This window comes from Papio anubis, chromosome 17, assembly GCF_008728515.1.
Source record: "Papio anubis isolate 15944 chromosome 17, Panubis1.0, whole genome shotgun sequence".
NCBI classification, from domain to species: domain Eukaryota; kingdom Metazoa; phylum Chordata; class Mammalia; order Primates; family Cercopithecidae; genus Papio; species Papio anubis.
In genome coordinates, this window is record NC_044992.1 from 1015906 (window position 1) to 1031742 (window position 15837).

At 53.7% G+C, this 15837-nt stretch overlaps 1 protein-coding gene across 1 annotated transcript in view; it reads left to right on the plus strand.

Annotated features, from left to right (window-relative positions):
• The first annotated feature begins 6248 nt into the window (after window positions 1-6248).
• Window positions 6249-15837, plus strand: part of TRARG1 (trafficking regulator of GLUT4 (SLC2A4) 1) — a 25473-nt gene continuing 15884 nt past the window's right edge. The window contains exon 1 of the mRNA XM_009189298.4: window positions 6249-6999. Within this exon, the coding sequence (XP_009187562.2) occupies window positions 6613-6999 (387 nt within the window). The 5' untranslated portion in view covers window positions 6249-6612. The remainder of the gene's footprint in view (window positions 7000-15837) is intronic.

Here is a 15837-nt window from a genome sequence, read left to right on the forward strand (position 1 = left end):
TCTCTCAAAAAAAAAAAAAAAAAAAAAGGAAAGAAAGAAGTAAGGGTTCTACTCCCCCACCCTGTCACGCTCTCAGCCTGGAAATAGCAAGGACACCCCTGCAGGCAGAATCCTGGCGCAGCAGCCCCGTGAGTACCGTGGGAGGGATGTCACAGTTCTGAACTTCCGTCTCCTCAATGACCAGCTGAGTGATCTTGGGCCAATCACCTGGCGGCTTTGAGCCTCGGTGTTCCCATCTGTATAACGGGCTAGAATAAGTACTTACATCATAGGCTGTTTTGGAGACTAAATGGGACGATGCATTTAACGCACTAGAATAGTGCTTGGCCCACATAAACGCTGAGTGGAGGCTGTTCAGACATACTCAGTTCACAAGGTTGTTACAAGGAGAGAATGCATGGGAAGCTGTTTTATAAACTGTAAAGTCCAGGACACACTGGCTGCTATCATGGTTTTTCCAGGGCTGCGTGTTTGGGTGCACACGTCGTGTGTTTGCGTGCTGATATATATTTGCCTAGGATTCTGAGTTTGTGATATGTACATATTTTGTGTGTGTTTATATAGATGTGTGGCTGCTTGGATATTTGCGTGGGTATCCATATACGTTATCAACCTGAGAGGTGCTTCCTCATCTCTCTGATGCCACAGGGGATCCTGGGCCTGAGTAGCCTTAGTTATGTACTATTTAGGTTTTCTGGAACCCTTGCTTGATTTTTCTGTCTGCTTCCCAAGATCATATCCATTCTCCAAGATGACTGATATGTGGTGAAGAAAAGATTTTGTGATTATTAAAAAATGGTGGTTATGGCCAAGCACAGTGGCTCAAGCCTGTAATTCCAGCATCTTTGGGAGGTCGAGTATGGCTGACCCAGGTCAGGAGATCGAGACCATCCTGGCTGACACAGTGAAACCCCGTCTCTACTAAAAATACAAAAAATTAGCCATGCATGGTGGCGGATGCCTGTAGTTCCAGCTACTTGGGAGGCTGAGGCAGGAGAATGACGTGAACTTGGGAGGCAGAGCTTGCAGTGAGCTGAGATCGCACCACTGCACTCCAGCCTGGGCTTACAGAGCCGAGACTCTGTCTCAAAAAAAAAGGCCGGGCGCGTGTGGCTCAAGCCTGTAATCCCAGCACTTTGGGAGGCCGAGACGTGGCGATCACCCCAGGTCAGGAGATCGAGACCATCCTGGCTAGCACGGGTGTGAAACCCCGCCTCTACTAAAAAATAAAAACTAGCCGGGCGGTGGCGGCCTGTAGTCCCAGCTACTGGGAGGCTGAGGCAGGAGAATGGCGTAACTCCGGGAGGCTTGCAGTGAGCTGAGATCCGGGGCCACCTGCACTCCCACTGGCGAGCACAGATGAGACTCCGCCTCAAAAAAAAAAAAAAAAAAAATTGTGCTATCCATTGAGATCACAGGATTTGCCCAAATATTGTTTAAAAGGCACAATGATAGGCATGAAATGCATAGAGAAAGGAAAATGCCAGAAAGGAAAGAGACAGGTGTAAGACAGAGCCACTAAGTCATGGCTCACTGTAGCCTTGACCTCCTGGGCTCAGGTGATCCTCCCACCTCAGTCTTCCTAGCAGCTGAGAATACAGGCGTGTGCCACCATGCCAGCTAATTTTTGTATTTTTTGTGAAGATGGGGTTTTGCCATGTTGCCCAGGCTGGTCTCAAACACGTGGGCTCAAGTGATCCTCCTGCCTTTGTCTCCCAAAGTGCTGGCATTACAAGTGTGAGGGGCCTGGCCTTAATTTTCTTTGTTTGTTTTCGAGACAGAGTCTCTCTCCATTGCCCAGGCTGGAGTGCAGTGGTGTGATCTTGGCTCACTGCAAGCTCTGCCTCCTGGGTTCATGCCATTCTCCTGCCTCAGCCTCCTGAGTAGCTGGGACTACAGGCGCCCACCACCACGCCTGGCTAATTTTTTTTTTTTTTTGTATTTTTAGTAAAGATGGGGTTTCACCGTGTTAGCCAGGATGATCTTGATCTCCTGACCTCGTGATCCGCCCGCCTCGGCCTCCCAAAGTGCTGGGATTACAGGTGTGAGCCACCACGCCTGACCAGATTTTCATTAGAGTCTTCATCATTGTTTTTTAAAACGGTGAAAAATTAAGCCCGGCCAACATGGTGAAACTGGCTGCAGCTGGCCCAGCTGTTGCAGGAAATTGGACCCGGATTCCCAGATCTTTATGCTAAAAGTCTGAAACTCCAATTTTTTATAAAGACAGCGGTCTTGTTCTGTTGTTGAGGCTGGAGTACAGTCACGGCTCACGGCAACCTCAGACTTCTGGACTCAAGTGATCCTCCTGAACAGTGGGGAATACAAGTGCCTGGCTTGAAACCCCAATTTTAAATATGAAATAAAATGTTTAAAAATCACGTGTTGAGGCCGGGCGCGGTGGCTCAAGCCTGTAATCTCAGCACTTTGGGAGGCTGAGGTGGGCGGATCCCCTGAGTTCAGGCGTTTGAGAACAGCCTGGCCAACATGGTGAAACCCCATCTCTACTAAAAATACAAAAATTGGCCGGGCGTGGTGGCAGGTGCCTGTAATCCCAGCTGCTCGGGAGACTGAGCCAGGAGAATCGCTTGAACCCGGGAGGTGGAGGTTGCAGTGAGCGGAGATAGCACCACCGCACTCCAGCCTCGGCAACAAGGGGGAGACTCCATCTCCAAAAAAAAAAAAAGTTGAATCAACACTGTGCTAGCCAAACCCACCTTGTGTGATGAATACAGCCCACAGGCCTTCATGTAAGACCTAAGTGAGAAGCTGCCTGGAGCACCTGCAGACTGGAGCGGGCCCTGGGCAGCTGGCTGCGCTCACAGCGGGGACCCCATATCCGCTGCTGCCTCCCTCTTGCTCGCTCCACTCTGGTCATTCCCCTCATCACTACCCGCCACTAGGTGGCGCTGAGAATCCAGCATCCTACGCGGGCGGAACGAACGGGTCCCTAATTCCCCCCACCCCGGCCGTCCAGGCAGCCTCGTGCCAGGGACTACTCTGGGGACTTCTTAGTTATTTCTTTCCTCCTTTCATGCAATCAAAAATTTAACATATAGCCAGGCGCGGTGGCTCACACCTGTAATCCCAGCACTTTGGGAGGCCGAGGCAGGCGGATCACCTGAGGTCAGGAGTTCGAGACCAGCCTGGCCAACATGGCGAAACCCTGTCTCTACTAAAAATACAAAAATTAGCCAGACGTGGTGGTGGTGGACGCCTGTAATCCCAGCTACCCAGGAGGCTGAGGCAGGAGAATCGCTTGAACCCGGGAGACAGAGGTTGCAGTGAGCCTAGAGCCAAGATCACACCACTGTACTCCAGCCTGGGCAACAGAGCAAGACTCTGTACCCCCCAAAAAAAGGGGGGGGTCTTGTTCTGTTGTGTAGAGGTGTGATTATGGCTCACTGCAACGTCAAACTTCTGGATTCAAGTGATCCTCCTGAACAGCAGGGACTGTAAGTGCCTGACTTGAAACCCCAATTTTTATTTATTTATTTATTTTTTTTTGAGACAAAGTCTCATTCTGTCACCCAGGCGAGACTGTCTCAAAAAAAAAAAATTAAATTTTCGACTAGGCACATTTTTAAAACAGAAGAAATCAATAATGTTGATTTTAATAATGTTTTATTTAACCCAATATATCCAAAATATTATCCTTTCAATATGTAATCAATTAAAAGTATTAATGAGACATTTTACATTTTTTGTGTGTTTGGACCCAGTCTTCGACGTCTTGTATTTTACACCCACAGCACATCTCAACTTGGATGAGTCACATTTCAAGGGCTCAGAAGCCACATGTGGCTAGGGGCTACTGAATTGGGCTGGGCAGCTGTCATCCCTCCACCCGGGCGTCAGCTTCTAGGCTGTACCATGGAATTCTGCCCAACTGGATACTGGCTTGGAGCCTCAGGGGTCTCAGGACCCACCTAGCCACCCTGTGCAGGAGCTTTCCTGTTATACAGGATTATCATCTTTCTGGACGCTCCTGAGCAGGGGAGCCCAGCTCGTTCCCAGGCCCCACACCTGGCCTCCCTGAGGACTGACAGGAGGACGAGGCAGCTCCCCAAGGTCTTCATCTTGTAAATAACGATGGGTTTCCTTTAAAAATTCTTTTTTTCTTTTTTCTTTTTTTGTTTTGAGACAGAGTCTCACTCTGTCACCCAGGCTGGAGTGCAGTGGCGCAATCTCTACTTACTGCAAGCTCCGGCCTCGGTTCACGCCATTCTCCCGCTTCAGCCTCCTGAGTAGCTGGGATTACAGGCCTCGGCCACCACGCCCAACTAATTTTTTGTATTTCTAGGTAGAGATGGGTTTCACCAAGGCCAGATGGTCTGACCCTGACCTCTTGATCTGGCCCCTGCCTTGGCCTCCCAAAGTGCAGTGATTACAGGCATGAGCCACTATGCCTGGCCTGGAGCAAAATTCTTTTTGAGACGAGTCTCATTTGTCACCCAGGTTGGACTGCAGTGGCCGGATCTCAGCTCACTGCAAGCTCCGGCCTCCGGGTTCACGCATTCTCGCTCCTCTCAGCCTCCCGGAAAGTAGCTAATTACAGGCCCCTCACACCTCGCTCTTCTGGCTATTAGTTTTTTGTATTTCTCTTAATAGAGACGGGTTTCCCCACTGTGAGCAGCCAGGATGGCCCCATCTCCTGGACCTCGTGATCCGGGCCACCGCCTCCCAAAGTGCTGGGATTACAGGCTTGAGCCACCAAGGCCCCGCCCAAAAATTCTTAATATAGTCAAATTTATGAAAACTGAAAAGTTGTCCCAAAGCCACAAATATTGTTTTTGTTTGGTTTTTGAGACGGAGTCTCGCTCTGTCACCTAGGCTTGAGTGCAGTGGGCACCCCAGCCACCAACCTCCTGGGCTGCCTCCCAGGTTCAAGTGATTTCTTGCCTCAGCCTCCTGAGTAGCTGTGGTTACATGCACCGGCCACCATGCCTAGCTAATTTTTGTATTTTAGTAGAGATGGGTTTCACCATGCTGGCCAGGCTGGTCTCGAACTCCTGACCTCAAGTGATCCACCTGCCTCAGCCTCCCAAAGTGCTGGGATTACAGGTGTGAGTCACCACGCCCGGCTGAATTTTCAAATCTTATTCATTTCCAGGTGTCCTTTCAGCCCCATATCTCCCATTTGAGCAGCACGATCTTGGGTCACTGCAGCCTTGACCTCCCAGGCTCAAGCCATTCTCCTACCTCAGCCTCCCAAGTGGCCGGGATTACAGGTGTGCACCACCACGCCCACCTAATTTTTGTATTTTTTGTAGAGATGGGAATTCTCCATGTTGCCCAGGCTGGTCTCAAACTCCTGGGCTAAAGCAATCCTCCTGCCTCGGCCTCCCAAAATGCTGGGCTTATAGGCATGAGCCATGGCACCCCGCCTGATTGTAGGATTTTAAACTATTTCCTGCAGCCACTTTCAAACCACACACACACATCCCTGGTGGCTCCAGGTCACACTTGTAAAACATGTAAGGAGAGGCGTCAGTGATATAGAAAGAGATGCCGAGGATAGAGAAGAAGGCAGAGACAGAGGGAGAAAACCTCAGAGGAGAATCCAAGAGGGCAAACAGCCTGAGGCCCTTCCGAGCTGGCATCTTCCCAGAACGGCTCGGACCTAGCGGCGATTAACACCACAGAGTCGCTCTGATGGGCATGAGGCGGACCCAACACTCCCCCTTATCTTCTTCCCTACCTGGTGGTGAGCTACATAGAAACCCTTTCATGCGGCCCTGCTGGTCCAGGCAGGATCCAGGGGCTGCCCTGGTGCTCACACCTCTCCTTCACTTCTGGAGTCGGGAGCCAGGCTTTGGCCTAGATGCTCCTAGCGGTTGGGGGTCAGGGGCTGGGTGGGATGCAAGAGGGGGTCTAGGGTCTAGCATTTCCCAGCAGAGAGGAAGAAGTACAGGCTTGCTTTGGAAGCAGCAGCAGAGGGCTCAGTTCCTAGGACAGCTGAAGACACACCCCGTGGGGCCCGGTGTGTCTTTCTCCCCATCCAGAGCCCCGCCCTGAAGAGCATGGCCCTGAAGCTGCAACAGAAACCGGAGGCTGGCTCAGGTCCCTCTGGGCTGGGCTGGGCTGGGCTGGGCAGAGCTGGGCTGGGCTGGGCTGGGCTGGGCTGGGGCAAAATGCTGCCAGGGTGGTTCTCTGGGGAGAGGGGAATTGAAAAGGAAAAGCATCACCAAGGAGGGGGAGAGGGAGGGAGGCCGTGTGGTGCGCGCGCACACACACACACACACACACACACAGCCTCCCTGAGAAGAGGCGCATTCCCCTCTCTGCTCTCTGAGATTTCTGTTGCTTCCCTGCCCATCTGTGCTCCCAGCAGCACCAGCAAAGTTGGCCTCAAACTTGAATGAAGCTGCAGGCTCCAGCATCTTTCTGGAAGCGCCTCGGGGCAGCAGGCAGGCCGCAGCCTCTGAACTCAGCTGGCCTTGAGAAGCCCAGCCCAACCCTTCCAGCACCCAGCCCGCCCTCCGTCGCCTGAGGGACGCCTCTGCCCCCGACCTGGAGGCCCTCAGTCAGGGCTGGGCAATGGTGCACTGACGTCCCTCCAGAGTCCCTTGTCCCAGCCTGGAGCTGCAGCCGTGCAAGGCCCAGGCCCCCATGGCCAATCCTGTGCAGCCCGAGCTTCCTTCAGCACAGGAGCCAGGCTCCACCGCACCCCTGGACCTGCTGGAGATGGAGAAACTCCTCACCAAGGCAGAGGACAAGGAAGACAAGACCCTCAATCTGTCCAAGACCCTCGCGGGCCCTCTGGATCTGGAGCAGAATGGCCACGGCCTGCCCTTCAAGGCCATCTCCGAGGGGCACCTGGAGGCCCCACTGCCTCGGTCCCCCTCCCGGGCCAGCTCAAGAAGGGCGTCCTCCATCGCCACCACCTCCTATGCCCAAGACCAAGAAGCCCCCAGAGATTACCTCATCCTGGCCATCGTCTCCTGCTTCTGCCCCGTCTGGCCCCTCAACCTCATCCCCCTCATCATTTCCATCATGGTAAGTGCTGCTCTTTGCTCCACGGGCAGGGGCTGGGCCCAGGGCTGTGTGTCCCCCGGGCAGGCACCAAACACACTGCCCAGGGTGTGGAGAAGAGACACCTGGGAGTGGGGGGCTTGAGGAAGATTCCTTTCCTCGCTGGCCGCCTCCTTCCCCTTCGAGAGGGGCCCTGGGGCCGGGAGAGCTCCCGTTCTGTTCTCTCATCTCCGCTTCTGGGCATCAGAGCTTGACTTTGTGCCTATGGCTGCTGGGGAGGGGCACTCAGGGAGCTGCCTGGTGGCACATCCCTCAGGGCAGAAAGATACCCAGCTGGGGGTCTTACTGTTTTAGGAGGGATGGGCGGTTCCAAAGAGTCATCACCGAGTGGGGCTGTCTCAGCAGAGGTTGTACCAGACGGGGGTCCCAGGGCCCCGTGTGTCCTCCCAGGCCACCTGGACATGCTCCCAGCCTCTGCCAGCTCCGGTTTCCAAGAGTCACAGCGGCTTCCCTGCGGTGCACTGAAGGCTTCGGGGCCAGGCTCCCCGGAGGGGCACACAAAGCGGGGAGAGCTGGCAGGCTGCTCCTCCCCAGGCGTGGAGCTCCCTCCAGAGCCCTCTGCACCTCCTCAGCTGGGCTGATTTCAGCCTCTGTCTTCATGGCAGGGGAGGTCTGGGTCACAAGTGAAAACTGTGAGAGTCAGAGGGCATGGCCCGCCATGCCCAGGAAGGGGCATGTGGCCGGGTCTTCACTTCTATGGGGTTTTGAATGAATTGTCTTAGACTGTATCCAACCCAAGCCATTTGGGTAGAGCTACTTATAAAGGATTTCATAGAAAATGTCAGCAGATACTGGCAAGTGACTTTTGAAGTCCAGGAAGAAGAGACAGTTATGAAAGGGCGGGGAGAGGGAGAAGCAATGATTTCAGAGTGAGGTCAGGGGCAGGGGGCAGAAAACTGCTGGCCCAGGCTGGTCAGGGCCAGAGGACTGGCGTGGCAGGGGGTGGGCAGGCAGCTCTCCCAAGAGGGACTCCCTGCAGCGTCACCATCACCAAACCCCCAGGAGCTGTCCTCTGAGAAAGCTCCTATTTCTTCAAACAACTCTGTCTACTTCAGTGAGGCCCAGCCTCCCACCAGGGAAGCCTTCCTCATCCCACCAAAGCCAGTACCACCTTTCAGGACATCAGGGGGCCCTGGCAGCCTTCCTGAGTCCGAGGGACTTGGCATGGGCTCTGGAAGCAGGGCTGGGCAGGGGCCTTCCGGGCAGCTCTCTGTGATGCCTGCTGTACCTGGGGACCGCTTACAGGTACAGCCAGAACCCAGGGGTGCAGCCAGTGTCTCTGGGCAGGGCCCACCTCTTGGTTACAGGGAAAGGCCTTGGGAGGGGAGACCAGATTTGGGGAGGGAGCCACCCAAGGGCTCAGGAGAAAACAGCTGCTGGAATCCATCTCCGGGCAGGGTGGCAGGGTGCAGGCTGGGCAGGACCTGCCTCTGTCAAAGGGAGCCTAAGTCCAAGGCGAGGAGACCACGGAAACCTGCCCCCATGCATTTCTACTTTTTTTTTTTTTTTTCAAGACAGAGTCTTGCTCTGTCACCCAGGCTGGAGTGCAATGGTACGATCTTGGCTCACTACAACCTCTGCCTCCCAGGTTCGAGCAATTATCTTGCCTCAGCCTCCTGAGTAGCTGGGATTACAGGTACCCGCCACCACACCTGGCTAATTTTTGTATTTTTAGTTGAGACGGGGTTTTACCACTTTGGCCAGGCTGGTCTTGAACTCCTGACCTCATGATCTGCCCACCTTGGCCTCCCAAAGTGCTGGGATTACAGGTGTGAGCCACTGAACCTGGCCTGTTTCTACATTCTTTAAAGGTTTTGTTTTGTTTTGTTTGAGACAGAGTCTCACTCTGTCACCCCAGCTAGAATGCAATGATGCAATCTCGGCTCACTGCAAGCTCCGCCTCCCAGGTTCATGCAATTCTCTTGCCTCAGCCTCCCAAGTAGCTGGCATTACAGGCACCCGCCACTGCGCCCGGCTAATTTTTGTATTTTTAGTAGAGATGGGGTTGTGCCATGTTGGCCAGGCTGGTCTCAAACTCCTGACCTCAGGGAATCCTCCCATCTCGACTTTCCAAGGTGCTGGGATTACAGGCATAAGTCCACCACACTCGGCCCGTTTTACGGTTTTTGAGTCAGGTCTGATGAATACTGGGCTGGACACAGGGAATACAGTGCTGACCAGACACCGTTGCCAATTCCCCAGAGCCTCCAGTCCTGTGGGGAGGAACTCTTAAACAGATTCTTATGACATACTGCAAGAAGCACCCATGCTAGACATAAACTTAAGGTAATTAGCTGGGAAAGTCATTCAAACGGCTTTTCTCCCCGGCATTCCTGTCTGCAAAATGGGCATAACCATAATGCCTGCACAAGAGAGCCGTGAGGGGGTGAAACGAGACGGGCCACACCCAGGCTTCAGAACAACACCGGGAGGGTATGGGGCTCTGACAGGGTAATGGTATTTTTTGGGGGGTTTTTTGTTATGTTTTGTTTTGTTTTTGAGACAAGTCTCGTTCTGTTGCCCAGGTTGGAGTGCAGTGGCGCGATCTCGGCTCACTGCAAGCTCCACCTCCTGGGTTTACGCCATTCCCCTGCCTCAGTCTCCCAAGTAGCTGGGACTACAGGCGCCCGCCACTACGCCCGGCTAATTTTTTGTATTTTTAGTAGAGACGGGGGTTCACTGTGTTAGCCAGGATGGTCTAGATCTCCTGACGTCGTGATCCGCCCACCTCAGCCCCCAAAGTGCTGGGATTACAGGCTTGAGCCACTGCGCCCGGCCCCAGGGTGATGGCAGCGGGAGCCTCCTGGGGGAGGTGGGAAGCATAGTGGTGTTTTAGAAATGGCTTTATTGAGATATAACTCAGCCGGACGCATAGAGGCTCACACCTGTAATCCTAGCACTCTGGGAGGCCGAGGTGGAGTGGATCAGGGTCAGCAGATCGAGACCATCCTGGCAAAACACAGTGAAACCCGTCTCTACTAAAAACCACAAAAATTAGCTGGACGTGGTGAGAGCCTATAGTCCCAGCTACTCGGGAGGCTGAGGCAGGAGAATGGCGTGAACCCGAGGCAGAGTTTGCAGTGAGCAAGATCCGCCACTGCACTCAACCTTTAACTAAGAAACAGACTCCATCTCAAAACAAAAAGAGATATAACTCACATACCATATGATGCACCCATCTAAAGTGTATTCACAGACAGGTGCAACACAGCTGCAGTCAATTTGGAGACATTTGCCTGGTCTCCAAAAGAAACCCCCATACAGTGGCAGGGCGTGGTGGCTCCATGCTGTAATCCCAGCCCAGCACTCTGGGAGGCGAGGCAGGTGGATCACACGAGGTCAGAGATCGAGACCATCCTGGCAAACACAGTGAAACCCCATCTCTACTAAAAATACAAAAATTACCTGGGCATGGTGGCAGGTGCCTGTAGTCCAGCTAGCAGGGGCTGAGGCAGGAAAATGAAGTGAACCGGGAGGCAGAGCTTTGCAGTGAGCTGAAGATCATGCCACTGCACTCCAGCCCTGGGCGACAGAGCAAGGGCTACATCTCAAAAAAAAAAAAGAGATATAACTCACATACCATATGATGCACCCATCTAAAGTGTATTCACAGACAGGTGCAACCATAGCCGCAGTCAATTTGGAACATTTGCCTCATATCCAAAAGAAACCCCGTATCCTGGCCAGGCATGGTGGCTCATGCCTGTAATCCCAGCACTTTGGGAGGCCGAGGCGGGTGGATCACCTGGGGTCAGGAGTTCGAGACTAGCCTGGCCAAAAATGTGGGTGCAACCCATCTCTCTACTAAAAATACAAAAATGTGGCGGGTGTGGTGGCTGATGCAATCCCAGCTACTCGGGGAGAATAAGACAGGAGAAACACTTGAACCGGGAGGCAGAGGGTTAGCGTAGTGAGCCGAGATCCAGCCACTGCCTCCAGCCTGAGTGACAGAGTGAGACTCCATCTCTCAAAAAAATAAAAAAGAAAGGCAGTGGCGGTGGCTCCAAACCTGTCCCAGCACTTTGGGGAGGCCGAGGCAGGTGGATCAGGGTCAGGAGTCGAGACCATCTGGCTAACACAGTGAAACCCGTCTCTACTAAAATACAAAAACTTAGCCCGAGGCGAGGTGGCTGACCTGTAGTCCCAGCTACTTTCGGGAGGCTGAGGCGGGAGAATGGCGTGAGCCGGGAGGTGGAGCTACGGTATGAGCGGGCTCAGCGCCACTGCACTCCAGCCTGGGCGACAGAGGCAAGACTCCGTCTCAAAAATAATAATAAAATAAAATAAAAATAAAGAAAAGCCCTGTCCCTTGCCCAGCCTCACCCTCATCCCACAGGCCTCCAGCCCCAAACAACCCTCATCTCCTCTGTTTCTCCTGAATCTGCCTATTCTGGACATTAAATGATAAATGGAATCATACAGTCTGTGAGGCCTTGTGTTCCTGGCCTCGTTAAGCACTACATAACGTCTTCCAAGCATCATCTCTGCCTTGGCAGCCATTAAATGGGCTTTGCAGCCGAGAGGTGTGGTTGGATCTCATTTTGGTGGATCAGTCTGGGGCAGAAGGGTGAGAGGAGGGATGAGGCTGAATGTTAGCAGAGGGACCCTCGTAGGAATGCAGGCAGAGAGAAACGGGCCGGGCCCAGGGCCAGGAGGACAGAGGGTCTCTGAAACCCTCTTAAAGAGTTGGTTGCACTGACAATTTATTCATTCAGTCGACCTGAATGGCAAGTTGCTTGTGTTGAGGGAACTTCGTAGAGGGCCGGTCCAGGGCCCCGTGAATAGATATGCGTCTTTTATAGAACCAGAGCACTGTGTTGACATTGGGAAACAGATGGATGGATAAGTAGACAGTCTGGCTGACATGGCAGAAGGCTGCAAGGGTGTTGCGGGGAGAGGGAGGCAAAAGGGACTTTGCTCTAGGAATTTAAGTTCTGGCCAGGTCAGATGGCTCATGCCTGTAATCCCAGCTTTTGGGAGACCAAGGCGGGTGGATCAGTTGAGGTCAGGAGTTCAAGACCAGCCTGGCCAACATAGTGAAACCCTGTTTCTTTTTAAAAATACAAAAAATTAGCCAGGCGTGGTGGCACACGCCTATAATCCCAGCTACTCGGGGAGGCTGAGGCAGAAGAATCACTTAAACCCAGGCAGCAGGGGTTGTAGTGAGCCAAGATCATGTCACTTGCTCCAGCCTGGGCAATAGAGCAAGAGTCCGTCTCAAAAAAGTGCAAAGAGGGCGAGGCGCCCAGTGGCTCCGCCTGCAATCCCAGGACTTTGGGGGAGGTAGGTGGGCAGATCACGATGTCAGGAGGTTCACGACCGCCCTATGTATAAGGTGAAACATAAAGTGCTTGAGACGCCAGGTGGCCACCTGTAATCCAGCAGCTGGAGGCTGAGACAGGAGAATCAGCGAACTGGGACAGGAGGCGGAGGCAGGGTGCAGTGAGCAAGGGTGTGCCACTGCATCCAGCCTGGGCAGAGCAAGACTGTCAGGGAGGAGGGAAAGGCTGATGGGGAGGGAGGAGGGAGGAGAAGTGGAGGGGAGGGAGAAGCTGGAGCCACATTAGAGATGTGGGGTCAACATCTAGAAGGGCTGAGGGTGGACAGAGAAACCGTTTTGAAAGGAGATTCCGAGGAGGTGGAAGAGGAAAAGGGGGAGAGGCGCCCAGGGAGGAGAGTCTGAAGGAGGGAGCAGCCAGCTCTGGGGGCAGCTCAGGTTCAGTGAGCATGGAGGCATCACTGCCTTGGCCACACACGTAGATCCCCTGGTGCTGGGAGATGGAAGGGCCTCGGCAAAATGGAGAGGGATGATTGATGAGCTGAGGTCCGGGGGAAGCAGTGGAGAGAGATGGGATCAGAGCCCAGGAAAGATGCCCTGTCCCTGGGAGCTTGAAGAAGGAGGCTGTGAGGGCAGAGGCGGGTGGAGCTGCTCAGAGGGGAAGGGGCTGGCTCACTGTGTGCCCTCCAGGCCTCCAGGGATGTGGGCCCAAGGTCATTTGCTGAGAACTAGGGGCCTGGTGGCAGCAGGGAGAGGAGGTGACCAGGCACAGACAGGTCAACGGCCCGAGGCCTCTGCTGAGGCTGGAGACCATGGATGTGAGATGTTATCAGCCTGTGGTGTGTTATCAGCCTGTGGTGTGTTATCAGCCTGTGGGGTGTTGTTATCAGCCTGTGGGGTGTTGTCAGCCTGTGGGGTGTTGTTATCAGCCTGTGGGGTGTTATCAGCCTGTGGGGTATTTATTTATCAGCCACAATGAGGTGTTATCCAGCCTGTGGTGTTGTTGTCAGCCTGTGGGGTGTTATCAGCCTGTGGGGTGTTGTTTTCAGCCTGTGGTGTGTTATCAGTCTGTGGGGTGTTGTTATCGGCCTGCGGGGTGTTATTTATCAGCCTGTGGGGTGTTGTTATCGGCCTGTGGGGTGTTATCAGCCTGTGGGGTGTTGTTATCGGCCTGTGGTGTGTTATCAGCCTGTGGGGTGTTGTTGTGGGGTGTTGTTATCAGCCTGTGGGGTGTTATCAGCCTGTGGGGTGTTGTTTTCAGCCTGTGGTGTGTGTTATCCGGTCTGGCAAGTTATTTATTGTCGGCCTGCAGCGGGTGTTACTCCAGCCTGTGAAGAGGTGTTATTGCTCGGCCACCTGGGGTATTTATCAACCTAATGGGGTGTTATTGTGTAAGTGTTATCCATACCAATGCCAATTTGTTATTGGACTGTGAAGGTGTTGTTTTCTGCCTGTGGACTGTTGTTATTGTTGATCACCAGTAAGGGGTATTATCAGCCTGTAAGGTTGTTATTTGTTGGCCTGTGGGATGTTGTTATCGGGCGGGGTGTTGTTTTTGGCCTATGGGGTGTTGTTGGCCTGTGGGGTGTTGTTATCAGCCTGCGGGGTGTTATCAAGCCTGTGGGGTGTTGTTATTGGCCTGTGGGGTGTTATCAGCCTGTGGAGTGTTGTTATTGGACTGTGAGGTGTTGTTTTCTGCCTGTGGACTGTTGTTATTGATCTGTGGGGTATTATCAGCCTGTGGGTTGTTGTTGTTGGCCTGTGGGATGTTGTTATCAGACTGGGGGGTGTTGTTTTTGGCCTATGGGGTGTTGTTGGCCTGTGGGGTGTTGTTATCAGCCTGCAGGGTGTTATCAGCCCATGCGTTGTTGTTATCAGCCTGTGGAGTGTTGTTATTGGCCTGCGAGGTGTTGTTTTCTGCCTGTGGACTGTTGTTATCGATCTGTGGGGTATTATCGGCCTGTGGGGTGTTGTTGTCGGCCATCCACGTGTGATTTGCTCCAGCTGTAGGTGCAGGTTCCTAGACATGCGTATCGGGTCACCCCAAGGCTGAGGATGGCAGAGCTGCCGTGAGAGCAGGGCCAGGCGGCGAGGAAGACGCTGGCGAGGTGGCTGAGGTGACACACCGAAGGGTTGGGCTGGGGTGGGAGGGAGCAGGGCCAGGGAGACGGTGATAAACTTGGAAGAGAAAAGCGACCACAAGCTCAGAGAAGACAAAGGGCATGAGAGGGTGAGAGGGAAGTTAGGAGTTGAGTTTCAAAGCAGGAGTCGGGTCAGGGGATGGCAAAGGGGTGGAGTGTAGTTGTGGAAATGAATTTCTAAAGGGAAAAATCAGCAGCCAGGGAGGAGGGAGTTGAGGGAGCCCAGTGCTGAGGGCTAATATCACTAATATTCACTGAGTACCTACTAAATGTTAGGTACCGTTCCAAATTCTTTTTTTGTTGTGTTGTTTTTAAGACAGAGCCTCACTCTGTCACCTAGGCTGGAGTGCAATAGTGCGATCTCAGCTCACTGCAACCTCCACCTCCCAGGCTCAAGTGATTCTCCTGCTTCAACCTTCCAAGTAGCCAGGCCTACAGGCACATGCCATCAAGCCTGGCTGATATTTGTATTTTCAGTAGAAACGACGTTTCACCATGTTGGCCAGGCTGGTCTTGAACTCTTGCCTTCAGGTGATCTGCCCATTTCAGCCTCCCACAGTGCTGGGATTACCAGTGTGAGCCACCACACCCAGCCCCCTCATCCAATTTCCAAGAACAAGATTGCCCTCCGCACCGTGTCCACAGGCCGTCCCTGAGCTCTAGTCCAGACCTCAGCCTCTCTCTGCTGCCCCGGGGCATCATGGCACCCATCACTCGGTCTCATCCCCCTTCCCTCTCTGCAGCTCTCCTCCTTTCCCATCTGAAAGAAACCCCTTTTGTCCACCCAGTTGTATTTGCTCTACCATCACCCTCTTCGCATCCACAGGTGAGCTCCTAAGAGCTGCCTCCACATGCTGTCTGAGCTTCTTCATCCCCCCAGGGCTCCTTATCCCCCCACGGGCTCCTCATCCCCACAACTGGCTCATCCCCCACGGGCGGCTCATCCCCCACGGGCCCCTCATCCCCCACGGGCCCCTCCTCCCCCACCGGCCCCTCCTCCCCTCACGGGCTCCTTTGAAACCCTCCTGCCAAGGGTAAGCACGACCCAGCATTGCTAATAGTTTGATATTTCGTCCTTATCTTGCTTGACCTATGCGGGACAGGGCACTGTCAGACACTCCCTGCTTCTTTCCCATCTTGCACTTCCCAATTGCTGCCCTCCTGCCCTCTCCCGCTCCTCCTCAGGCTCCCTTCCAGCCTTCTTTTCCCCAGCACCCCCTTTATTTATGAGTCAGTGTTCCCCACAGTCCTGTCTTTCCACCTGCCCCGCCCACAGTCCTGTCTTTCCATCTGCCCCGCCCACAGTCCTGTCTGTCTTTCCATCTGCCCCGCCCACAGTCCTGTCTGTCTTTCCATCTGCCCCGCCCACAGTCCTGTCTGTCT